The sequence below is a fragment of the Callorhinus ursinus genome, unplaced genomic scaffold, assembly GCF_003265705.2.
Source record: "Callorhinus ursinus isolate GAN/ISIS: 27379988/994484 unplaced genomic scaffold, GSC_fseal_2.0 scaffold73, whole genome shotgun sequence".
Taxonomy (NCBI): Eukaryota; Metazoa; Chordata; class Mammalia; order Carnivora; family Otariidae; genus Callorhinus; species Callorhinus ursinus.
Genome location: NW_027397135.1, coordinates 1,677,544 through 1,704,539, shown reverse-complemented (window position 1 = coordinate 1,704,539; position 26,996 = coordinate 1,677,544). Strand labels below are relative to the sequence as shown.

Here is a 26,996-nt window from a genome sequence, read left to right as displayed (position 1 = left end):
TTAAACAATATGCTACTAAACAACTAATGGGTCAATGAGGAAATGAAAGGAGAAATAAGTAAATACCTCAAAACAAATAAAAATGGAAAATGCAACTTACCAAAATCTATGGGATGCAGCAAAAGCAGTTCTAAGAGGGAAGTTCAAAGCGATAGAGGCCTACTTCAAAAAAACAAAATCTCAAATAAACAATCTAACTTTACACCTAAAGGAACTAGAAAAAGAAGAACAAGCAAAACCCAAAGGGAGTAGAAGGAAGGAAATAACAAAGATCAGAGCAGAAATAAATGAATTAGAGACTGGTAAGACAACAGAAAAGATCAATGACACCATGAGCTGGTTCTCTGAAAAACAAACAAAACTGACAAACCTTTAACTAGACTCAACAAGAAAAGAAGAGAAAAGGCTCAAATAAAAATTCCTCGAAACATATAATCTTCCAAAACTGAATCATGAAGAAAAATAAAATCTGAACAGACCAATTACTAGTAAGGAGACTGAATCAGTAATCAAAAACCTCCCGACAAACCAAAGTCCCGGACCAGACAACTTCACTGATGAATTCTACCAAACATTTAGAGAAGACTTAATACCTATCCTTCCCATACTCTTCCAAAAATTGATGAGGAGAGAACACTTCCAAACTCATTTTATGAGGACAGCATCACCCTGATTAACAAAACCAGACAATGACATCACATAAAACCAAAATTATAGGCCAGTATCCCTGATGAATACAGATATGAATATCCTTGACAATGATGCCCACCTTTGAAAATACTAGCCAGAGCAATTAGGCAATAAAAAGTAATAAAAAGGCACTAACACTGAAAAAGAAGAAGTAAAACTCACTATTTGTGGATGACATGATTTTATATACAGAAAACACTTTAGGGTTCACCAAAATACTGTTAAAGGTAATAAACAAATTCTGTAAAATTTCAGGATATGAAATCAACCATACAAAGATCTGCTGCATTTCTATACACTAACAATAAAGTATGAGAAAGAGAAATTAAGAATGCAATCCCATTTACAATTGCATCAAAAAGAATAAAATACCTACAAGTTTAACCAAGAAGACTAAAGACCTATACACTGAAAACCATAAACACACTGATGAAAGAAATCAAAGTCACAAATAAATGGAAAGATGTTTCATGCTTATGGATCAGAAAAATTAATATTGTTAAAATGTCTACACTATCCAGAGCACTCTATTGATTCAATGCAATTCCTATCAAAGTTCCAGTGGCATTTTTCACAAAAATAATATAAAACTATCCGAAAATTTGTATGAAACCAAAAAAGACTCCAAGTAGCCAAATCAATCTTAAGAAGAAGAAAGGTGAAGGCATCACACTCCCTGATTTCAAACAAATTTACAAAGCTATAGTAATCATAACAGTACAGTACTGGAATAAAAACCGACACATAGGTCAATGGAACTGAATAGAGAGCCCAGTTATACACCCACACATATATGGTCAAGTAATTTATGACAAAGGAGGCAAAAATACACACTGGGGAGGGACACCCGGGTGGCTCAGTGGGTTAAGCGTCTGCCTTCAGCTCAGGTCCTGATCCCAGGATCCTGGGATCTAGTCCCGCACTGGGCTCCCTGCTTGGCAGGAAGCCTGCTTCTCCCTCTGCCTGCAGCTCCCCCTGCTTGTGCTCTCTCTCTCTCTCTCTGACAAATAAATAAATAAAATCTTAAAAAAAAAAAAAAAAAAAAGGATATGTACTGGGGAAAGGACAATCTCTTAAATATCAATGGTGTTGGGAAAACTGAACAGCCAGACGCAAAAGAATAAAACTGGACCACTATCTTATGTCATACACAAAAATTAACTCAAAATGGATTAAAGACTTGAATGTTAACACATGAAACTATAAATCTTGTAGAAGAAAACAAAGGCAACAAGTTCCCTGACATCAAATCTCGGTGGGTTTTTTTTTTTTCTTTTTTTTGGATCTGGCTCCAAAAGCAAAGGCAACAAAAGCAAAAATAAACAAGTTGGGACTACATCAAACTAAAGAGCTCCTGCACAGCAAAGGAAACAATCAACAAAATGAAAAGGCAACCTACTGAATGGGAGCATATTTGCAAATCATGTATCTCCTAAGGGGTTAATATCCAAAATATATAAAGAACTCATACAACCAAATAGCAAAACAAACAAACAAAAAACTGATTATGCGCATAGGATCCAGAGACATTTTTCCAAAGATGACATACACATGGCCAAAGGCACATAAGATGCTCAACTTCACTAATCATGAGGGAAATGCAAAACTACAATGAGAGATTGCTTCACACCTGTTGGAATGGCTGTTATCAAAAAGATAAGAATTAACAGAACTGCCAAGGATGCGAAGAAGGAATCCTGGTGCATTGTTGTTGGGAATGTAAACTGGTATAGCCACAATGGAAAACAGTATGGAGGTTCCTCAAAAAATTAAAAATGGAAATCCCATTATGACCCAGCAATCCCACTTCTGTGTATTTATCCAAAGAAAATGGAAACACTAATGGAAATACTAATCTGGACCTCCATGTTCACTGCAGCATTATTTACAATAGTCAAAATACGGGACAACCTGAGTGTCCATCGATGGATGAATGGATAAAAAAGATGTGGTACACATAGTAGTCCCCCCTTATCCATAAGGGATATAATCCAAAACCCCCAGTGGATGCCTGAAACCACAAATAGTACTGAACCCTATATATAGTATGTTTTTTGCTAATCCATACCTAACTATAATGAAGCTTAATTTAGCAATTAGACACAAGAAGAGATCAGCAATAACAACAGAACATTTATAATAACATACAGTAATGAAACCTGTGAATATGGTCTCTCTCTCTCCCCCTCAAAATATCTTATTGTACTGTAGTCATTCTTCTTGTGATGATGTAAGATAATAAAATGCCTATGTGATGAGATGAAGTGAGGTGAATGATGTAGGCACTGTGATGAAGCATTAGGCTACTATTGACCTTCTGATGATACATCAGAAGGATCATCTGCTTCTGGACTGGGGTTAATTGCAGTAATCTGAATCTGTGGAACACAAAACCCAGACAAGGAGACTATGTATATACAATGAAAATACTATTCAGCAATAAAAGAGAATGAAATCTTTCCATTTGTGACAACATGCATGGACCATGAAGGTATCATATAAGTGAAATAAGTGGACAGAAAAAGACAAATACCATATGATCTCATTTATATATGAAATCTAAAAATCAAACAAATGATAAAAAACTCATGGATATAAAGAACAGAATGGTGGTTGCCAGGGAGGAGGTGGAGCAAAATGGATGACGGGGGGGTCAGGAGGCACAGACTTCCTGTCGTGAAATGAATAGGTCATGGGGATGTGGTGTGCAGAATGGTGACTGCAGTCAATGGTACTGTAGTACCTATTTAAGGGTTGCCAAGACAGTGGATCTTGAAAGTTCTCGTCACAAGAATAAAAGAGGAATCCTTCTTTTGTAACTTTTTATAGTGACAAATGATGACTAGACTTACTGTGGTCATTTCACAGTGTATAAAACTGTGAAATCATTACATTGAGACTAATACGTGTTGTTGTTGTTTTTTTTAAGATTTTATTTAAAATCTTTATTTTAAGGGTGCCTGGGCGGCTCAGTCAGTTAAGCGTCTGTCTTCGGCTCAGGTCATGATCCTGGGGTCCTGGGATCGAGTCCCCACATTGGGCTCCCTGCTCAGCGGGGAGCCTGCTTCTCCCTCTCCTCCCTGCTCATGTTCTCTCTCTTGCTATCTCTGTCTCGCTTTCAATAAATAAAATAAAATCTTTATTATTTCTTTATTTGAGAGAGATGGGGGTGGGAGAAGCAGAGCAGCACAGACTCTGTGCTCAATCTGATGACTCTGAGATTATGACCATCAAGAGTCAGACGCTCAACCGACTAAGCCACCCATGTGCCCCACTAATATAGTGTTGTATGTCAAGTATACCTTGATTAAAAAAAGTTCACCTGTTTATGCCTTAATTCCTTTTAAATTTGAAATTCCCTATTTTTCTCATTCAATCCTATACCTCCTTCAAGACATAGTGAAAGACTAATCTCCATAAACTCTAATCTCTATTATCAACAGATTTATTTTCACATTCTTATTTTTTATATCATACTTAACACTATATTCTATTTTATGTTTTCTATCTTCCCCGGAAGACAAAAAAATCCCAGGTACCATTCTTTATTATGAACCCCATCCACAAAGCCCAGAACAATGCTGAGCACAGGCCAGACACTTTGATGTATACGGCCTTGCAAGTTCAGTTGACATATATGAATTAACTGGGTGGGAGAACAAAGTTTGTGAGAATTATAATGACCAGTTTTCAAAAACATTTCAAAGATCTATAAACATATGAAACCTATGGTCTTGTTAACTCAAGTGTAACTGGATACCTATGGTCTCAAGAAAATGTTTAAATTAATATAAATCTATCTGTAAACAGTTAACACTTTATCATTTTATGTTTAAGAGTGATTTTAAATATATTTTAAAAAATAAAAGTATGTTGAATTATGTAGAGAAATCACACAAATTAAAGTTATTAAATTTTATTGAAAAGAATATTTAAATAAAAGATTATATACTATGTATCAAGTTCTAGGCAACATTCAGAACATAGTCAACTTTAGCAGCTAAAATTAAGACTAATTTTTTAACTTTTATCAAATTCAGAAGTGAAAATATTTAGTACATTATCAAAAATGATTAAACACAAAACTAGATGAAATATACTTCTATGTATGTGGCAAAAATATTTCATATATATCATTTAATGGCTTTTTCAATTATTTCTAAATTCTTAGTTTCTGTCAGAAGTAGGTAAAGACAGACAAAACATTCAACTGTAAAATATGACATAGAAAGTTCAATTTTTTTTTGAAGATTTATTTATTTATTTATCTGACAGAGAGAGAGAGAGAGAGAGAGAGAGAGAGAGAGAATGAGCACAAGTAGGCAGAGCTGCAGGCAGAGGGACAGTGGGAGAGGGAGAAGCAGGCTCTCCACTGAGAGCAGGGAGCCCAATATGGGACTCGATCCCAGGATTCTGGGATCATGACCTGAGCCAAAGGCAGATGCTCAACCGACTGGGCCACCCAGGCGTCTGTCCTGAAGGTTCAATTTTAAAACACGAGTATCTCAAAACTGGGGAAATTCTTTCATTTGTAAAGTGAATAAATGTTCGGACTGATATGTATTTTTTATAAAACAAAGTACCAGCACTGAATTTTTCTTTACATTCAATGACATATCAATAGAGATCAATGACTATCTGTTCAATGACAGATCGCAATACTCTGCCCTTAGATAATCCCAGGAATTCAAAAGACTGGGGTGGGGTGGATGTGGGGAGATGAGAAACAGTTATGGTCTTCCCTACCTTTATCCCCAACAAACAAAAGCACCACCGTAAGGGTGTGTCCCCAGGCGGCTCAGCCTGCCATCTGGTCTAAATAGATAAAAGGCAAAAGCAAATGCTCAGAGCAAGATCCTAGGTCCTTGAGGTAATTGGGAGGTTCTAGATAATTATAATACACAAACCAGAGTTGCTAACTTTCTTAAAGACCCTTATAAGAAATAAAAAGAATATAAAAGGAAATACCTAAACTGCTCTAAAATGCTTCATTTTTTCAACATATATAATAGTCTACACTTGTTTTTGACTGTAACTTATATTTTTGAGAAAAACACGAAGAGCCTTCAGCAAACAAAATTTATCAAATGCACAAATGCCATGTCTCCCCTCAGAATCTACTGCAGAAACACCTACCAAATCTACAAAAGAAATCTGGCATCTGTTTTTAACACTTCTGCTTCAAAAGTCAAAAATCTGTCGTCCTTCATTCCTCTTTCCTTCAAATCTCACATCTGATCTATCAACAACTGCTGTCATTTCTATACCCAAACAGATCTTAAATCCAACAATTTTCCACAATTTCAAAAAAGTGTAAGTCAAGATTATCTTTTAGTCTGAGCCATCATTACCTTTTCATTGGTACTAGTTTCTCCGCCATATCATCTATCCCTAGCCTTCCTCCCCCACTTTTTTTTTTTTAGTTTTTTTTTTGAAGCGTAAAACCAGATCATATCACTATAACTACGTAACATTTAAACTTTACGTCAGTTGGTAAGAGCATATTCCCGAATGTCTCACCTCCTATTTCTACACTGGCCAACTTTTTGGCCCTTAAACCTTCCACCAAGTCTATTCCCAAGCTTTGAGGCTGCTGAGTTCCTTCTACTTGCAATATTTGTGGCCTATGTCTTCATTACATTATCCCATTTTCATCACTCAGGTTGGTCCTAGCTCAATTTTACTTCTTCAAAGGTCTATGCTAACTACTTTAGCTAAAAATTACCCACATGCCCACAGTGACCCTACAGTCACTATTTTATCTGCTTTGTAGCATTTAAGTATTTTAAAATCTTTATTCCACAGGTTCATTTTCTACCTTCTCTCATCACCATGTAAATGCGACCAGGGACCTGGTCTGTCTTTCATAGCTGTATCTCTAATACTTAACCAGTAGGCATTACCTAGGTTGGTCTGGCACAGAGTAAGCAGTTATTAATATTTTTAATCGACTGACGTATGCCTAACTATTATATAACAATGAACACATTTTTTTCTCATGCCCTTTCTCCCTTATCTTCCATTTTCACTCCCACTTTCCTCCTTTGATATTTTCCATGAAAAATAACTCTGATATTTCTGTATTGTAACATTGCTACAGACAAACAAAAGTAATTTTTTCCCAACTGAGATCTTACAATCACTTTTCTGTTTTTACTACACAGGTAAATTTAGAAGTCCTATAAGTACCTGTATCTGAACACATCCAAAAGGACATTTATCATCTTTTGCCCCCCACTTGCTGCCTGTTTCCTGTCTCAGGAAACAGCAGCACCACTTATGGCAGAGACTACTACCTGTCTTCCAAATTCTGTTCTTTTCTTCAATGGTAGCTGCCCACCTACACTACATTCCCACCCTCACTGCAGCTGGGTGTGATCTCATGACCAAGTTCTCACCAATGGAACATGAATAGAAGTGATGAGTGCCACTTCTAGGTCTGCCTCATAACACTCCTCCCTCCTTTTTTCTAGTTTCTTCCTGACAAGAGGTGGTGAGAGCCTTGGAAGGCATGTAAAAATGGCAGATCTTCCAACTTGGATCCCTGAATGACTGTATGAAGTAGACACCCCCTATCTAATGAGATGGTTAAATACTCTTAATGGTCGACTGAGGTAAGCAACAACCACTCCTGATCATTAAGTGAGAACTACATATAAATTCCGTATTCTTTAAGCCACTGAATTTTGAGGTTTTGTTTGTTGTAAAAGCTTAGCTTACCCTACCAAACCATTTAGCCAGTTGCTTAAGCAGAAATCTTACAGTAGGGGTACAGGCAGGGATGTGTCTAACAACACATATTCAACCATCAAGTTCTTACAATTTTATATCTTATAGTATAATTCATCTGTCTTTCTAACATCTATGCCCATTCCCTAATTCTAACCATAATCATCCTACCTAGGTTTACGGCAACAGCTTTCTAACGGATTGCCCTTACTTCCAGACTTACAAGGTCAATCCACTTTCCAAAATACAAAGTAAAAGCGTAAGATGTCAATATGTTACACCTTTAATACACATTCTGCCTCCTAGAGAATATGCACACAAGGCCCATAAAAATTTATCACTTGGTTCTTGCTCCAACCACATTGAACCATCAGTTCCCATCAGTTCCCTCAGAAGGTTGAGCAAATGTTTATTTTCTACAGCTAGAGAAAAAGCCAGGGAGACAGTAGAGTTGGAAAGAAAACTTTCAAGAAGACAGTGGTGCTATAATTATGTTTTAAATGTTTGAGATAAGCATTTGTTAAATAAACATTTTAAATAAGCTTTTTAGGGGCGCCTGGGTGGCTCAGTTGGTTGAGTGACTGCCTTTGGCTCATGTCATGATCCTGGAGTCCCGGGATCGAGTCCCGCATTGGGCTCCCTGCTCAGCAGGGAGTCTGCTTCTCCCTCTGACCTTCCCCCCTCTCCTACTCTCTCTCTCATTCTCTCTCTCAAATAAATAAATAAAATCTTTAAAAAAATAAATAAGCTTTTTAATATTATAATAAACTTTTAAAAGTTAACATTGACAAGAGATAATGAAAATGTTTTATTAAAGCCAAGAAAAAATACATGATGATTTATTCAAGAATTTTGCAAAGCAGATATCTTGCCTCACTTTCCACCTTAGTGTAAATGAGAAGGAAGCAAACACTGAGAAAGTATACAGACAGAAAAAGACATTAATCATAAAAGCAAATTCCAAGGTAGATGGAGTCAGCAAATAAAGCCAATTCCAAATCACCTAATTCACTAATTTAAATGATTATTAACAAATGAGTATTAAAGAAAATATTCCATGGTACGATCATGAAACTGTTTTTACAAACATAATGACACAAGTAAAAGTAACTGAAACTATGTTCTGAAACTAGGATGTTTAAATCCCAAGAAAACGAAAGTACTGTTATAATATAAAAATAGATCATCCGAAGTTAGACAAATAAGTGAAAATCCAGAAGCCCCAAAAATGAACCTGTCAAATTTGGTCTACTAGGTTTAGCTACCCATTATCAACATCCTAAAGATGGTCCTGCTTAGATCACAAAGAGAAAATGCAACTGATATGACACCTCATATATGATGCTTTATTTTTCTTTCACGGATTTTAATTACATTCTTGAGATCTCTACCCAGTATTTCCATAAAAAGTGAATTTACTACTATGAAAAAAGAAACAGGACTGAAAAACAAATAGGTTCTTAGATGGTACAGAATAAATACGTTTTTAAAAAGACAACCTGGGTCCCTGGGTAGCTCAGTTGGTTGAGCATCTGACTCTTGGTTTTGGCTCAGGTTATGATCTCGGGGTCCTGGGACTGAGCCCTGCATTAGGCTCCCCAATGACTGAGGAGTCTGCTTGAGATTCTCTCTTTCCCTCTCCCTCTGGCCCTCTCCCTGCTTGCCCGCCCTCTCTAAAATACGTCTTAAAAAAAAGAAAACCGAAAAACAGAAAATAAACCACCCCATTTACTCCCATAATTAAGTTAAACTCTAAGTAATAAATTCCATAACCTGGCAAAACACACACACATACACAAAATACCTCTGCCATTAAATTTTAAAAAACCAAACAAAATTCCAGTAAGCTATTATTCTTAGTAAAAACTAAACTTTGTAAAGATCCAGAAATAATGGTCTCAATGTTACATATTCTGAATTTCAATTTCTACTGAATATCTTCATCTGTAAATCTCATTAACAGTTTTTGAAAAGAAAGCAGACACTATTTTTTTTCCGTTAGGGGAAAAAAACAACACTCTAAAAACAACAACAAGAATACTTCCTTTGTTTTGTTTTGTTTTTTCATAACTTCTACCTTAATGTGGTCAACAAGATATTAAAATGTAAGTCATCAGGCTTGTAGATAATAAAACTTGTGAAATCTCAGGTTATTTAAAATATCTGATGTTATCAAAATATTTTTCAATTATAGCCTTCTCATTTGTTATTTAAGGAGCTTTACGGGAGATTCAGAAATGGAAATATCATACAACTTGCTGGAAGACTAAATGAGGATCCTTCACTGGGCAAAAATAAAATATATTATTTGAAGGCCAAGAGAGCAGAGACAGTAAAGTTCAGGGACTGTTTGTTGTTACAACTGCAAAAACCTGCCGTCAGCCTAATGGTACCTCCAAAGCAGACTCTAGATGCCCCTAGAGCTCTGCACCTAGAAGATACTTTTAGAAGTGGGAAATTTATTTTAGGAAATCAAGGTTAGATCCAGAGTCTTACCAAAGAAGAACTCCAGTATAATGAAAATAAAAAGCCTTTCTGTCAAAAGATTCAAGTTTGATTCTTAGCTCTACCACTAATTTTATGATCTTGAAAATACACTGAAATTTTGTAAATTTGTTTCATTATCTTTGTACCTAAGAATGATATCTACACCACCTGTTTCAGAGAACTGCTTTCCCTTAAAATAATTCTTGTGAAAGGGGACTATATATAATAAATTACCATGCACAAATGCTAGTTAAGTTTGTTCCTTCTTTATAAACAACAAATATTTACTGAAACTCTGAGCTGGGTACTGCACTAAGGCACCAAGAGATGGCTGGACCAAACAAACAGCCAACCAACCAACCATGGTTGCAGCTGTTTAAAGCCTTAAAGTCTGGTGGTAATAGAAATTATAATAATAAACTTTAAGTACTACGTAAATTAATGAATAATGTATTCTGGACACATAAAGGAAGATGTGCCCAATGTTGACTACAGGATTCGGGGTAAATTTTTCAAGGGAGTTGTGACTGAACTGAAGGAAAAAACAAATTTGTCAGACTGAGATAATGGAGAGTATAATTCCATACAAAAGGAAACAACTTATGTAGATTCATAAAGGCACTTAAGAGCTTAACTTGTTTAGGGAACTACAAACAGTTCAACACTGCTACTACCTTGGCAGGGACGGGGAGTGGCAGGCAGGGGACAGCAGTAAGAATGGCAGAAGAAAAGAATGTTTGGGAAAAAGACCAGAGGTACGAAAAGCAGTATCATTCTATTTACAGTGGTCTATAGGAGACATATCCGTATGTGAGAGTGACTGAATACCTTCAACCAAAATAGAGAATAAAGGAAAAGGAGCAGACTTTTTTGGGAGAACGTGAAGATAGGCTTTGTAACAATATGTTTAATTTAAAGTACCTGCATCACCTGGGTGGAGCTGGCCAGTAAACACACAGGTTTAGAGATCAAAAGATGAAGGCTTGAAATTGAGATCTGTAAATCTTCAGCATTAAGGGAATGGATGAGATTTCCCCTACATGAAGAGGGGGCACACCATACCCTAGAAAATTAAATTGTCTTTCTCATTTTATATGCTCAAAGATGTAAGCTACTCCATTAGGACCAAAGGAAGTACAATTTAATCTTGATCTTATGATTAGGTCAGCAATCTAAATGAGATTCCCATTCCTAAAGCTTGTTTAGTCACATTATTTATTATTATTAATATGTTATTAGCAATCTTATTATTATGGTTCTAATCCTGGCCCAGGGTCTCCCAGAACATCCTCTGTATTATCTACAATCCCCAAAGCTCCCTGCACTAATCTATATCAGGAGGGTCCTCCAGAACAGAATGACCTTCTCTTGGATCAGAACTGATCAAGCAATTACTGTGAATGTGTTTTAAACTTTAGGGCATAAAAAACATAAATATTTAAAATACGGCCCCTATCTTTTTTTTTTTTTTTAAGATTTTATTTATTCATGAGAGACAGAGACAGAGAGAGAGAGAGAGGCAGAGGGAGAAGCAGGCTCCCGAGTAGCAGGGAGCTCGATGTGGGGCTCGATCCCAGGACCCCAGGATCATGACCTGAGCCAAAGGCGGACGCTCAACCATCTGAGCCACCCAGGCGCCCTGGACCCTGTCTTTAAACTCACTAGAATTCTAGCTTAGGTGTAAAGACAAGAACACAAGTAATAAGTCCTGGATATAATTTCTTCTAGTCCTTGGATAAGCTGCAAGAGGTAATACTTTCTCCCTCTTCCACTGATACCTATATATAGCTTTCCTATATTTAGGAAAAATTTACTTTTGCTTTTAATGGCAATTTTATGAAAAGCCACTAGATGGTGATATTGCCTTAAAAATGTTTAAGAAACTTATTTTGATCACAGTAACTTGTAGAACCATAAGAGGTATGTCTTCCAATACCCTTTAAGTAAGGATTTTAGAGATTTTTAAATCTTTCATCTTAAAGCTGAGAATGATAAGATAGAGAGAGATTAAATGACTTGCCCAAGATGCCACAACTGCTTAAATAAAGGGAAATGCCAGGACTAGAGCCAAAGTCCTCCTGATTGAGCCCTAAGAGTGTTACGTCCTTTTCATTAAAAAAGTAAATGTGCTAAATTATAGTTTCTTCTCTAGAAAATGAAATTATCTTCAGTTTATGTGGAAAGCACGTATTTATTCATATGGGACAGTCACCTAAAGAGAAAAAGGTATGTCATTTGGGAAAGCACTGGAGCATTGACTTGGTAAAATAAAACTCAGAAGTGGGTATATTTTGTGGCTCAAAGTTTCAGGGAAAGTTGATTTTATTTTATTTTATTTAGATTTTATTTATTTATTTGACAGAGAGAGACACAGCGAGAGAGGGAACGCAAGCAGGAGTAGTGGGAGAAGGGAGAAGCAGCCTTCCCGCGGAGCAGGGAGTCCGATGTGGGGCTCGATCCCAGGACCCTGGGATCATGACCTGAGCTGAAGGCAGACACTTAACAACTGAGCCATCCAGGCACCCCGGGAAAGTTGATTTTAAAACAGCTACTGAAAAAAATGAACAGGTGTAAAGAAATGGGCAAAAACCTCTGATCTCAAGTTCTGTATTTCCCAAGGCCAAATGGGACAAAGTATAAATACTAATATGCAAAATGAGAAAATATTTATTGAAGTTTAAAGAAGTCATTTCCCCCTAATTTTAACCCAATGGTTCTCCTTTCTTCCACTCAGCACACATGACAGAGGAGATCCACATCGGTCACACCACACCCCATCCTCAATTCCTAAGTATTGACTATCAGTCCAACCAGTTCTCAAATTCAAAAAAGATATCTGAAACCAAGTAAGTGAGAATGTAGTTGAAGCTATTATAGTGGTTAGCTGAAATGTGTTGTGTGGGAACAAACAAAACACCTTGCAATAATTTCTTGAACACTTCAGTTATTCTATCTGTAATAGCTAATTACTTAGAAAATACTTCCAAGTGACTTAACATTTAGATGGCTGTTATTATGGGAAAGCCTTACCTTTCTTCCTGTTTATAATGACAAAGAAATATGAATGAAAAATCATTTGGCACTTGTTTATTTCAAGAAGTATCTAGAAAAGCTGGGACAATAGTCAATCTGCTAAAGGCAGTATGGTTAAAATTGGTATGTTATTAAAATTTACTACAACAGGGGCGCCTGGGTGGCTTAGTCGATTAAGAGTCTGCCTTCGGCTCAGGTCATAAACCCAGGGTCCTGGGATACAGCCCTGCATCAGGCTCCCTGCTCCAGGCGGAGTCTGCTTCTCCCTCTCCCACCACCCCCTGCTTGTGTTCCCTCTCTCGCCGTCTGTCTCTCTGTAAAAAAATAAAATCTTTAAAAAATTTTTTTAAATTAAAATAAATACAATTTAAAAAATTTACTAGAATAATGTATTTTTAAAGTCATTTCATTAGGGCGCCTGGGTGGCTCAGTTGGTTAAGCGACTGCCTTCGGCTCAGGTCATGATCCTGAAGTCCCGGGATCGAGTCCCACGTCGGCTCCCTGCTCGGCAGGGAGTCTGCTTCTCCCTCTGACCCTCTTCCCTCTCGTGCTCTCTCTCATTCTCTCTCTCTCTCTCAAATAAATAAATAAAATCTTTAAAAAAAAAATAAAGTCATTTCATTAAAATTAAGCCTACTTCTCTGATTTTAAAGAAACTGGAATTATTCAAATCCAAAAAAGAAAAGTTTTAAGGGCATACATAAGCCCCTAAAAGACAAGATACTGTTTATAAAACAAAATAACACACCAAGGTTTTATCTTACGAATTTGGTTAAGCAGTAAATTTAGTATATGTTACCTGAAGATACAAATTTTAAATTTTCTACTTTTGTAAGCTCAAAATTCCTGTATCAATTCAGTAGAGAAATGGAGGCCATGGCTCAGTGAACACATACATCCTTGGCACTCCAATGAAACCCAACATTCCATTTTAAAAGGTAAAATAAATAGGAAAATGGAGTTTGATAGGTAAAATTTGACATTACAGTTTTTCTGGAATATATCTGTTCCAATGTGAATAAATATCAGCATAAAAAGAATCTATAAGATGAAAATGGTAATTTAGCTGTTCTCCATCTCCACTGAAACCTAATATGAAAACAAGAAGAAAGGGATTTACATTCAAGTATGACAAACACATACATCTGTATTAAGAAAGAATGATCTAAACTACAGTGAAATCTCAATTAACCAACTACGCAGACAGAATAGAATCCTTAATTAAGCAGAATTTCCCCCCTAAAGAACAGTCACTAAAATTTAGTTATTCAAATATACAAATATACATCAAGAGACGTTTTGGATTAAGAGCATATTTGGCCAGTCTGTTCTTCCCTTCAATTTCTATCAAGAGGCATTATTATATAGGATGGAAAAAAAGAAACAAAAACCTGGGAGTTGGAAATTTCAAACTATACACTCTTGACTCTACCAACAAATATTTTCTTATCTTTAAAGTCACTCAACCCTTTCTGGGTCTCAGTTTTCTCAATTACAAAGTGAGGGTTACAGCTTTTAAGCTTTAAAACATTTTTTTTAATTAACATATAATGTATTATTTGTTTCAGGGGTACAGGTCTGTGATTCGTCAGTCTTACACAATTCACAGCGCTCACCATAGCACATACCCTTCCCAGTGTCCATCACCTAGCCACCTAAAACAGTTTTAAACTTAAAAAAAAAAAAAAACACAATGCTCTTAAAACAAAATATTAATTAGAAGTGTAGCAAGTAAAACAAAAGTGGAAAACCTCTGGCTAAAGGAAGTACAGGGGACTGGAGTCCTGTCCGAAACAACTGTTTCTGAGGGGTTTAATGAATTCTAATGGATCTTAAACATACCATTTAAAAACCTCTCCACACTAAATAATGAAAATAGTTTTCAGAATGACACGACAGGCACGGCAAGAATCAAAAATAAACAAACTTTTCACTGTAAAAAATTCAAACAAGAGGATTTTAAAACTAACCAGAAACTGGCCAACATTCAGTGAAAGTAAATACCTATTTCTAAGAATTCCAATGAACTGATGCATCATTATATTAAATTATGGTTACACTAAAGAAATTACAGAATTGACAAAGTATTTCACACAATATATATCTGAAAATAAACAGTACTGTTTGACAGGAAAGAAATGGGCCATACTAGAGATATATTAAACCCAATTAATTCCACAGTTTATTTACATAAAACCCACTATATCACAGAAGTGTTTTATTTTGAAATTCCGTATCAGTTCTTTTGTTTTTTTTAAGATTTTATTTTTAAGTAATCTCTACACCCAAGGTGGGGCTCAAACTTACAACCCCAAGATCAAGAGTCACATGCTCTACCAACTGAGCCAGCCAGGTGCCCCCATATTCTAATAAGACAAGTCATATTTCACTACCACCTTATCCAAAGGAGCCAAATGGGATATACATCCCAACTGCAGCCACAGAAGCTCCACACAGAAAAGTTATACAATGGAACTTCTTCACAATAGTTTAAATAAAAGTCTCTAATGAGATTAAAACAAACGTTACTGCAGATAAAACTATAGTTTTAAAAAAAACAGAAGTCCAAACTAATAACTAAAACAAAGTTTGTATGTTTAAACATGCAATACAAAAAGCATATACTAAGATTTTCACCAAACACAAAAATCACGAACATCTTAATATCTGAGGCTGCATTAGAAATTTAAGTATGAGTTTTTTAAAAGAAACTACATTTACCTCTAAATGCCAAAAAACAATTATTTTTACATTGAGATAAATGCATAAAATCTGTAATTAAAAGAGTCACTCCAATATGGTACAAAATTACATTATTTCACATATTTAACAACAAAAAGTAAATTTCACTTTTCTTAAAAAAAATAAACTATCAATAAGGTATTCTTAAAACTGGTCTCTATTGTCTGTAACAGTCACTTGAAAGTACTCTTACCTTTCTTCTGAGCTATACAATCGAGCAAGTCCAAAATCTGCAAGTTTTATTTGCCCTCTGGTAGAAGACAAAATGAACAAAAAGTATTAGTCTACTCTGAAATCATACATATTTGTATCCATTCACAGATATCTAATCATATCATACACATTCTTATTCTATTCCTAAAACTAATAAAAAATATATAAACTTTAACTTTGGATCACACAGCAGTACCCTAAGTCCTACAAGGAAAGGCAAATAGATAAACTCACAACAAAGTAAAAAAGTAGTACTTTTCCTCTGGTGATCTGAGCTACTATTATTCGAGTACCACCACCACCACCACCACCACCACCACGATTTTTATCGTACAAGCATTAACAGTATTTTAGTACTACTTAGTTCCTATTTAGAAAAGTACACTTCAATGAAAATAAACTGAGATCATTTCTGCCACTTAGTAATTAGACATATTACTTGTTCAATTCAAAATAATGCATAAGACTAAATCACATCCTTTTAAATTTATGTTTAATTTTCCAGTTCTTAGAGGGGCTAGGTACATAGAATAGAACCCTTTCACCTACTAAAAGGACCAGGCATGCCTCACTTAAACTAACAAGTAATACCAATTATAAAAGAATTATCAGAGCTCAGGTTATGCTGTCAGTAAAATGTTTTTAACACACACTTTAAATACCCATTTATGTAGGGGCACCTGGGTGGCTCAGTCAAGTGTCCAACTATTGATTTTGGCTCAGGTCATGATCTCAGGGTCATGAGATCGAGCCCCCTGTCAGGCTCTGCGCTGGGTGTGGAGACTAATAAAAATTCTCTCTCCCCCTCTCTCCCTCTGTCCCCCCACCCTCCACTTGCACTTTCTCTTTTAAAAAAAAAAAAATCTGCTTATTTATATGTGTGTGTATACACACTTCAAAAAAGTTCACTTTAAAACTGTGATACTGGTGTAAAAAATTTTCTATATAAAAAAAAATTCTTAAATCTATTCCTAACCTAAAGCTGAAATCATATTATTAATTACTAGAATATTCATTCACATTATTTGGAAGAATATCAAATGAGAAAATCAACGAAGTATTATTTTATGTACATTAAAAACTATTATTGGAAATTAATTAAAGTATATTTAACACAAGTTCAGATACACCTCAAGCAGTAATATTGCTGATTATTTGTTAAAACAGTTTGAGCAATAAATTTTAAGTCTTTTTAACAGAATCAAGGTATACATTATATAACACTCATTTTAAATACATATATCAAACTCACATCATACCTATTATTTAGAAGAATATTTGAACATTTAATATCTCTATGCAAAAAGTTCTTCTTATGACAATAATCCAGACCTTCCATGAGCTGTCTCATAAATGACTTTATGTGATTTTCATTAAAATGAACCAAGCCTGATTCCAGTAGTCCCATCAGATCATGGTCCATATATTCAAACACCAGATAAAATGCACCTAAGAACAAGAATAATTCATTAAAATGTTTTATCCTTACAACTTTTCTATAGGTTCAAAATTTAAAAAAAAATAAATGCTATTGAGAAAATTATTCCTTGAAAAGAAGCCCTACTTTGTCACTTCAATAACGTTCATCTTTCTCCCTGAATTTAATATCAATAAATGCATCGCAAGGAAACATCTAACTCCGTTTTCTTCTTTTGAAGAAAACTGTTAAGATATCAAATCAACCCTACAGTGCATAGTTTCTGGGTGTGATTAATGTAAAATAAATTCTTAACTGTTTTATATATTGAACAAACTGTCTCTCAGCAGAAGCTGAATAAAATCAGTATAGTTCATCAAAGAAAATTTAAAAGTGTTAAAAGAATTGTGTTTAATAAGAAAAGAGTCTGGGCCCAGTTGGGACTTTAGATGATTTCTATTAAGCCTTCAATAAACATATAATTTAATTCTGTTTATACAGCTCCAGAGCATTTCAAAGCATACAAACTGCAACTTTATTTTATAAAACCAGCTTAATCTTGCTAACAAAACCTAAAATAGCACATACACAACAACTGTACTTGTAAGAGATTCAAAAATCCTAACTGAAGTTCATACAAACTGAAACCAAAGCTGTATCTAAAAATATTCCAGACTAACTTTATCAATTCGAGAATGGAAAAACTAACAAAATTCAATATATCAAAGAAAAAAGCTATCAATATGCCAAAAAAGTCATCTGAAGAAAACTAAAAACAGTTCTTAATTAAAAACAAAGATCTCACTCATAGTAAACGTAGAATGATTCTTGAAAGTTGAGGATTAAAGAGTGCACTTGTGATGAGCACTGGGTGTGGTATGTTAAGTGTTGAATCACTAAACTGCACACCTGAAACTAATATTATCCTGTATGTTAACTAACTGTAATTCAAATAAAAGTTTTTCTTTTAATTTATAATGGTACCTCTCTCAAATCAACAACCAAGTCTTATTGAACAGTAAAACGTGACAAAAACATTCATTACTAGTAACTGCTCTAGAGTTACTAAGTAAAGTTATTATTTTTTGGAAGTTAGTAGGTAAAATTAAAGACAACATATAAACACTAAAATAGAGAAAAATAAATTATTAATAAAGACGACTATTTTCCTTGAAAATCCAAAAGAATAAAAAGAGAGTACCTGGGTTAGAGAAAATCATATATAAAAAGCAAAAGACTTCATAAATGCAAGTAACAACTCCTTAGAAAATAAAATTTAAATAACTCCACATAAGGAAAAAAAATTATGACAAAGGACTAGGAATAAACTTTAACAAGAACTATACAAATTCATTAAATACCGAACTGTAAAATTCTGTATTTTAAAGCAATTTCAATAAAGGAACCAAGGATTTGTTTCTATTTTCTTTTGCTGAGAGGATACTTATCTTCACAAAATAATTCTAAAGTTCACCTTAAAGAAAACAAGAACCGAAGGTACCAGCTAAAATGCTTCTGAAAATTAATCTACCAGAGATTAATATGACCTGTAGGGACAGACATAAAAGTGTAACATAATATACACCAGAAAACAGAGCCTAAATATACACCTAATAATTAAGAAAGCAACCACCAGTGAAGGAAAAAAAGAGGCAAAATTGGTAACGGGACGTATGTGTAACACCATAGGAAGATGGGGAGTTATACCAAAGACAAAATAAAACCCCATGAAAAACCAACAGATTTTACTGAATAAAAATTTAGAATCACATACATAAGTAAACAATATGGAAGAGAGGAAAAAGTAAATGACAAACTGGAGAAACACATCTGCTACAAAATGGATCCATATCCATAATATAAAATGAAGTCTTAAAAATCAGTACAAAAGAAGACCAATCCCATAAGAGAAAATGAGAAATAAAATGAACTGTCAATATGCAAAAGATATTTTTGTCCAAAATACATGAAAATGTGTTTATCTCACTATTAACCAAAATATACAATACTGTGAGGTAAACAGATAATGTTATATAGTGCTAATAAATTAGAAGATTTATAAAATATAATTAGGCAATATACACCAAAGCTTTAAAAATTACATATCCTTTTACATAGCAAGTGCATTAATAGATATTTAGCATAAGGAAATAAAGATTGCAAAGATTTAGCTATAAGCATGTTCACTAAAAGCAATGTAGTATTAAATATTTAAAAGCAAAACAATAAGCAAAGAAAAAAAAAACTGGTTATTATGGTACATGTACATCATACCATGCACTTTGAAAATTATTGTAGAGGTATAATACCAATGTGGAAATGTATTACTGATGTTGAGTTAAAGTAAGTAGATTATAAAATAATAGATACTTGATAGATCTATCTTTGGTGTCATTAAATAATGGAGAAAGTAGTTAGAGTTTGCGCAAAGCAATACAGTTGCCACAAGCCACATGGGGCTACTGAATACTTGAAATGTGGCTAGATCAATGTGCTGCAAGTGGAAAGCATACACTAGACTTCAAAGACTTACTACAGCAACAACAAAAAGAATATAAAGTATCTCAATAATCTGTTACACTGATTACAATGATCTATGAGATAGATACATTGGGTTAAATAAAAATACTTAAATTAACTTTTTTTTAATGAGGCTAAGAGATTATTTTAAATTAAAATAGAATGGCTTGCATTCTATTTCTATTAGAACTGAATCAGAGGTGTAAGAATTGAAACAGGAGAGCTAAAATTATCTCTCTATACAGGTAACATGATCTTTTTGGTCCCTGAAAAAGACATAAACAGTCAATGAAAAAATCATTAAAAACAGCTTAGAAAAATAGCAGAAATAAAATATACACTAGTCATTAACATAACTACCAGTTAAAAGACAAAAGGGAAGACTCCATATCTAATAAGAGATTAATTCTTTTAACTTAAGAAATGTACCAAGTCCTTCAAAGATAAACTAATAAGATACTCTTATAAGACAGAAAACTACACACAAAAAAATGCATACATTCTTAGATAGGAAGACTCAACATGATAAAGATGTCAATTTTCCCCTAAATAATTTCTAAATTAAGCACAAGCTCAATTTTTATTTATTTATTTATTAAAGATTTTATCTATTTATTCAGAGAGAGTGAGAGAGAGAACTCAAGCAGGGGGACAGGTAGAGAAAGAGGGAGAGAGAGTCTTAGGCAGACTCTGCCCTGAATATGGAGCCTCATGTAGGGCTCGCTCAGTCTCACAACCCCAAGATTATAACCTGAGCTGAAACCAAGAGTCAGATGCTTAACTAACTAAGCCACCCAGGCACCCCCACAATTTTTAAAAATACAGGGTTTTTTCCTTACAATTAAACATAAAGTTGATGTTATATCCACATAGAAAAATAAGTAAATAAGAACAGCAATGAAAACACCTAAAAGAGAAAAGGGGACCTGGGCATGAGGCTCTACCAGATATTAATTAAGGTCTATAACTAAAAAGTGTAATACTGCTAAGTGAACATGAAATATATCCAGAAATATACCCAAGCATGTATAGAACTTTAATATATGATAAAGATGGTGTATCAATTCAATGGGACAAAAGATGGACTTTTTAATTAGCAATATTTGAGCAACTGAATAGGCAGATAGAAACATAAAACCCATCTGTTCCTCACAACATATACCAGCATAAAAAAGCACATGAACCACTGCTAAATATAAAAAATAAAATCATGAAAACATTTTTTAAAAAACATGAATTTCTTCATAACCTCAGAGTGAGGAAAACTGTCCTAACTAGGAATCAAATCAAGAAGAAATAAGAGGAAAACACTTTGATAATGTGACTATGTAAAAAATAAAAATCTACTGCATGGCTAAAAACACTACAAACAAATTTAGAAGAGTAAAGCAAACTGGCAAATATTCCTTTACAACATATATTCCAGATAACTAATTAATATCCACCATAAAAAGTCCCTCTAAGTTGGAAAGAAAAGGATTAACAACCTTACAGAAAAGTGGGGAAAGAAGACAGATTAACTCACTGCGGAGCGGGGCGGGGCAGTGGAGGAGGGAGACAGCAAATTCCCATTAAATCAATGCAAAGTTGTTTAACCTTGCTCATAAGAAAAATTTATTTTTCAAACTGAAACTTCACCACAATAACAAACTGACAATAATCCAAAAGAATGACACCAGACTCTACTGGAGAAGCTGTGAGAAACACTCTCATACACTGCTAGGAATTTGGCAATACCTAGTTTAATCACATTTAGCATTTCCCTTTGACTTAAGAAGCCCAATTCTAGGAACCTGTCCCAAAATTCACTGACAAAAACAGAAAATGATGTAGGCACAGAGCTGTTCAATGCAGCATTTTTTTTTAAGATTTTATTTATTTATCTGAGAAAGAGAGAGAAAGCACCAGCATGGGGAGGGGGAGAAGCAGACTCCCTGCTGAGCAGGGAGCCTGATCCAGGGCTCGATCCCAGGACCCAAAGATCATGACCTAAGCCAAAGGCAGACACTTAACCAACTGAGCCACCCAGGCACCCCCAGCATTACTTCTAGCAGCAAAATACTGAAAAGCAAATGTCTATCAGTAGGAGACTGACTAAACTGTGGCACATCCACACAGTAGAGTACTGTAGAGCCATAAAAAGGGATGATGACAATCTCTACTGATATGGAGTAATCTTCAGGATACATGATTAAATGTGAAGAACCAGGCACAGTACAGCATTTACTGTTATGCTCCTTTTATATACAGAGGGAGGGTGAATATGTAGAAAAGAAACTAAAATGATGAACTGAACATTTTAAAAATAAAACCCAGTTGCTCATAGGTAAGGGAGAGAACAAGAACAAGAGAAATGGAAGTGAGACTATTCTGAATGTGGCCTATTTTAAAGTTTTGAGTTTGGAATCATGTAATGTTTTACATGATTAATATACATCATTAAACTGAAAGGGTAAAAAAGTAATGCCTAAAAATTGGAAACAGATGAACCTAAATGTGTATCAAACTGGCTGCATATGTATCAAACTGGCTGCAAAAAATATCATAGTATTTTTTAAGATTTTTTTATTTATTTGACAGAGAGAGACACAGCAAGAGAGGGAACAGAAGCAGGGGAGGGGGAGAGGGAGAAGCAGGCTTCCTGTGGAACCCCGATGTGGGGCTCAATCCCAGGACCCTGAGATCATGACCTGAGCCGAAGGCAGATGCCTAATGACTGAGCCACCCAAGCGTCCCTATACCATAGTATTTTGACTAACTATCCCCAGTGGGGTATATTCTAAGAACAAAAACAAACATGGCTCAGTTGGTTAAGCGACTGCCTTCGGCTCAGGTCATGATCCTGGAGTCCCGGGATCGAGTCCCGCATCAGGCTCCCTGCTCAGCGGGGAGTCTGCTTCTCCCTCTGACCCTCTTCCCTCTCGTGCTCTGTATCTCTCATTCTCTCTCTCAAATAAATAAAATCTTAAAAAAAAAGAGAGAGAAAACCTAAAAAGAAAAAAAAAGAAACATTAAGAAATCTAAAACTTTTTTCAGTAGTCTTCTTAGTAATTAATATTAGTATTGTTATCTTAAAATTATTATATGTATATTGTAGGACTATGTTAATATCTTGGGAATTAAGATTTTTCGTATAAAAGACAGACAAGTATAAGATCAAAGAAATATAAATCCTGTTTTTTTATTTTTTGGTTTTTTTAAAGATTTATTTATTTGAAAGAGAATGAGAGAGAGAGAGAGCACATGAGAGGGGGGAGGGTCAGAGGGAGATAAATCCTGTTTTTTTAAATTAAAATCATCTATGGCAGGGGCACCTGGATAGCTTAGTCAGTAGAACGTGCAACTCTTGATCTCAGGGTCGTGAGTCCAAGCCCACGTTGCATGCGGAGCCTACTTAAAATAAAAAAATAAATAAGAGTTTCTTTAAAAAAAAAAATCATCTACGGTAGCCAGCCACCAAGATGGCCCCCAATGCTTCTTATCTCCCAGTATCTATGCTCTCCCACAGTGATTCAAGGACAGTCTGTGTGACCAACAAAGTATTGCAGAAGTGATAATGTCACTGGCTACCAAGGCAAGGTCACATAACCATGGCAGGTTCCATTTTACTTTCTTGGATAATATGCCCTGGGAAAAGCCAGCCACCAAGCTGTCAGGATAGTCAAGCAACTCTGTTGAAAGGCCCATGTGAAGAACTGAGACCTCCCACCAATAATGGAATTACAACTTGCCAGCCATGTGAGGGAAGTTGATTCTCTGACTCTGGTCAAGGCTTCTTGTGACTACAGCCCTAATCAACATCTCATGGCAACCTCATGAGAGAACCTGAATCAAAACTGCCCAGCCAAGATGCTCTCAAATCCCTGCCCATAGAAACCATAAGAGATAATAGCTTCCAGCATCATCTTTGAAGTATAACTGCCAAAGAATTGGATTATATCTGAAGAAGCTTATAGATCTAATTACCATTTATAGGAAATACGCAAGTTAGAAGAACAAGCTAAAGACACCAAAAGGAAGCCTTTAGTTAAATCCAAATTGTGGCCTATTGTTCAGTAAATAAGTGGAATGAAATTTCTAAAAAGCAAGAGAAGATACTACAGATTCTAGGAGACCTAAAATGATAATTAACCACATACAATATAGATCTTGTTTTCATCCAGATTCAAACAAAGCTCCTGTAAAAAATGTTTCTAAGATTACTGGGTCAATGTAAACACTGTTAGATAATACTATAAAATTATTATCTATTTTGTTAGGTATAAGCCTCTTTCTTTTTTAACATAACCACAATTTCATTATCTATTATAGACAGACGATTAATCAAGTATTTATGTTTACAATATGATGCCTGGGATTCACTTAAAAATGGTCAAGGAAAATAAAAACAAGTAGGGAGAGATAAATGAAGTAAGATTAGCAAAATGTGGTGACAGATAAACGTGAGAAATGGCGACACTGGGGTTCATCATCCCATTTTCTTTATTTTTAAGTATGTTTGAGTATTTCAATAATATTGTTTTAAATGTCTGAAACAAAAATGAATAAATAAAAATTTTAGTAGGCTTTCAAATTATCCTGAATTAAGAGCTATATTGTTCCCATATTTTAACTTTGGTTTAATTTTTATCAAGGTTATATATTTATACAGTTTTAGGCAATGTTTCAAAGCCAATGTTTCCAATTGTTTCAAACTGTGTCATGAAATCAATTTAGTAGGTCACAACCCACATTTTGATTTTTATTTATTTATTTTTAAAAATTTTATTTTTAAGTAAGCTCTACACCTAACGTGGGACCGAAACCCACAATCCCAAGTTCAGGAGTCGCAAACTCTACCAACTGAGTCATTCAGGCATCTCACACCTGCATTTTTAAAAAGTTTTTTCTATTGCATGTTATTTTTCCTTACATTGTATTTAAACATTAGTAAAATCATATGTAATAATATTTTTTATAATACAGCATGCCAAGTAAACTTTCACAGTAGAACTTTTATATACATATATAGAGTTAGAAAAATGTCCAATATCAAAATTCCAAGAGCAGTTTATCTCTGTGTGAGCAGATGGGTGATTTTTATGTTCCTCTTAGGCTGCCATTTTCTGACTTTTCTACGAGGAACACAAACAGTGATTTTTAAATATACTAACAACTATGTCTAATATACAATTTGGTAAGGAAAAAACAAACACCCAACTGAAAGAAATGGCAATGTCACAAAGAATGCACATGGGAAATCAAAATGATAAACATATATAAGATGCTCCATACCTCACTAGTAATCAGGAAAGTACTTTCACCTATCAGACTGACAATATCCAGTGATTTCCAAATGAAACTCATATACTACTATAACTTTTTGGCAAAATAACCTGATAACCTATTAATTAAAAATGCAAATGTCTGTTGACTTAGCTCTCCCACATTTGGGAATAAACCAAAAGAAATAATAGCACCAGTATGCAAGTATACATGTATAAGGCCATATCCAGCAGTACTGTTTGTAATGGAAGAAACAATGGGAAAAATTGAATGCTCATAAAGAAATGGTTGGATAAATCTGTATATCCATACTGTGGCACATTATGCAGCTATGTTAAAAAATTTTATCACCTAGAGATACAGTGTATTCTTTAATAAGAAAAGTAAAATACAGAGTAAAAAAAACCAATTAGCACCAGAACTTCCTGATTCTGGTCTGACATGTAGGGAATTTGAAAGTTACTATACCCATCATCACGACAAGAACATAGGAGAATAAACAGAAAATCAACAACTCTTCTTAGATCCACAGAGAACTGATGTTACAGAGCAAACCACTGCCCCCCAAATTAGTGAGTGAGACAGGTGAATACAGAGAGTCACAACTCATAAAAGCAGAAACCCAGGAACAGAAATCTCCATAGGAACTCTTACCAAGGTAGGAAAGCCCAAACCATAACTGACAAATTGCTGGAAACTCTGTGTGAACAAGTTTGACAGTTAAAAACTCCAGCAGATCCAGCCTTAGATAGGCTCCCATACTTCTGCAAGTTTTACCACCAGGAAACCTACCAGGTTATCACACTGATGATGACAAGAAAAATCACACTGTGCTTCCAGCAAGGGGAGGGGGAAAACAGTCATGATGAAATACAGTCAGAGCATTCTGTTCTTAACACAGCCTGATCTCAAGAGAAATTTTATTACCAGAGACTAAACAAATGGGGTTCCACAAGTCTTTGTGATCTGACAGAGAAAAAAAAAATCCAACTCCAGAACATTCTAGCCTTTGACTCAGAGGAAGGAAATACTCAACTGCAGCATTCTTTAGTATTCCTGTCTTACTTAAGGGGGAAAAAAGCAAGAAAACTGAGAAACACTTCTGAAGGACACAGCCGAACGCTATAGGCTAACTAAAAAAACAGACCAAATCATAGGAGTATAAAATACTTTCTCCATAACTTACCACCATATAAATAGGACTCTTGAATAATAACAAAAGAATACAACTAAAAGAATGACACATCCCAGACATTCTAAGAAATCTCCAGGGAACCCAAAAGACAACAGCAGAGATCTTAGCCTCCTCCAGAGCTTCTAATAAAAAGCACAGCCTAACCACTAGGCAGATAAATACAAAACCTAACACGAAAAGCCAATTTAACCTTAGTTCCTTCTATCCAATACACTGTGTCTGGCTTTCAACCAAAAATTACAAGATATTCTATAACACAGCCTGAAGAGAAAATGCAAGCATCAGAGTCAGATTCAGATACAGCAGAGAAACTGGAATTAGCATACCAGGAATTTTATTTTATTTTATTTTTTTCACACCAGGAATTTTGAAATCTATTATTAATATTCTAAGGGCTCTAATGGGAAAAGTAGACAACATATAAGAACAAATGGATACTATAAGCAAAGAAATAGAAATTCTAAGAGAATCAACAGGAAATACCAGAAATCAAAAACACGGTAACAAAAAGAGAGAATGCCTTTTCTGGGCTAATCAGTACATGAGACATGGCAGAGCAAAGAATCTCTGAGGCTGAAGATGTCAAAAGAAACTTCCAAAACTGAAATGAAAAGAAAACTAAAGAATGAAAAATACAAAATGCCCTAAAAAAGTGGGACAATTACAAAAGGTGTTAACACACATGTAAAGAGAATACCAGAAATA

General features: G+C 34.9%; 1 protein-coding gene and 1 long non-coding RNA gene across 3 annotated transcripts in view; one reads left to right on the top strand and one right to left on the bottom strand.

The window, feature by feature from the left end:
- Positions 1-26,996, bottom strand: part of CDK13 (cyclin dependent kinase 13) — a 123,900-nt gene that overhangs the window by 30,763 nt on the left and 66,141 nt on the right. Inside the window, 2 exon segments of the mRNA XM_025853027.2 lie at positions 15,875-15,931; positions 17,154-17,343. Coding sequence (XP_025708812.1) covers positions 15,875-15,931; positions 17,154-17,343 — 247 coding nt within the window.
- LOC141371478 (uncharacterized) overlaps positions 1-26,996 on the top strand; it is a 96,033-nt gene that overhangs the window by 41,318 nt on the left and 27,719 nt on the right. For both annotated transcript variants that reach the window (XR_012376456.1, XR_012376457.1), the window contains exon 3: positions 7,164-7,304. This is a non-coding gene — a long non-coding RNA (uncharacterized lncRNA). The remainder of the gene's footprint in view (positions 1-7,163; positions 7,305-26,996) is intronic.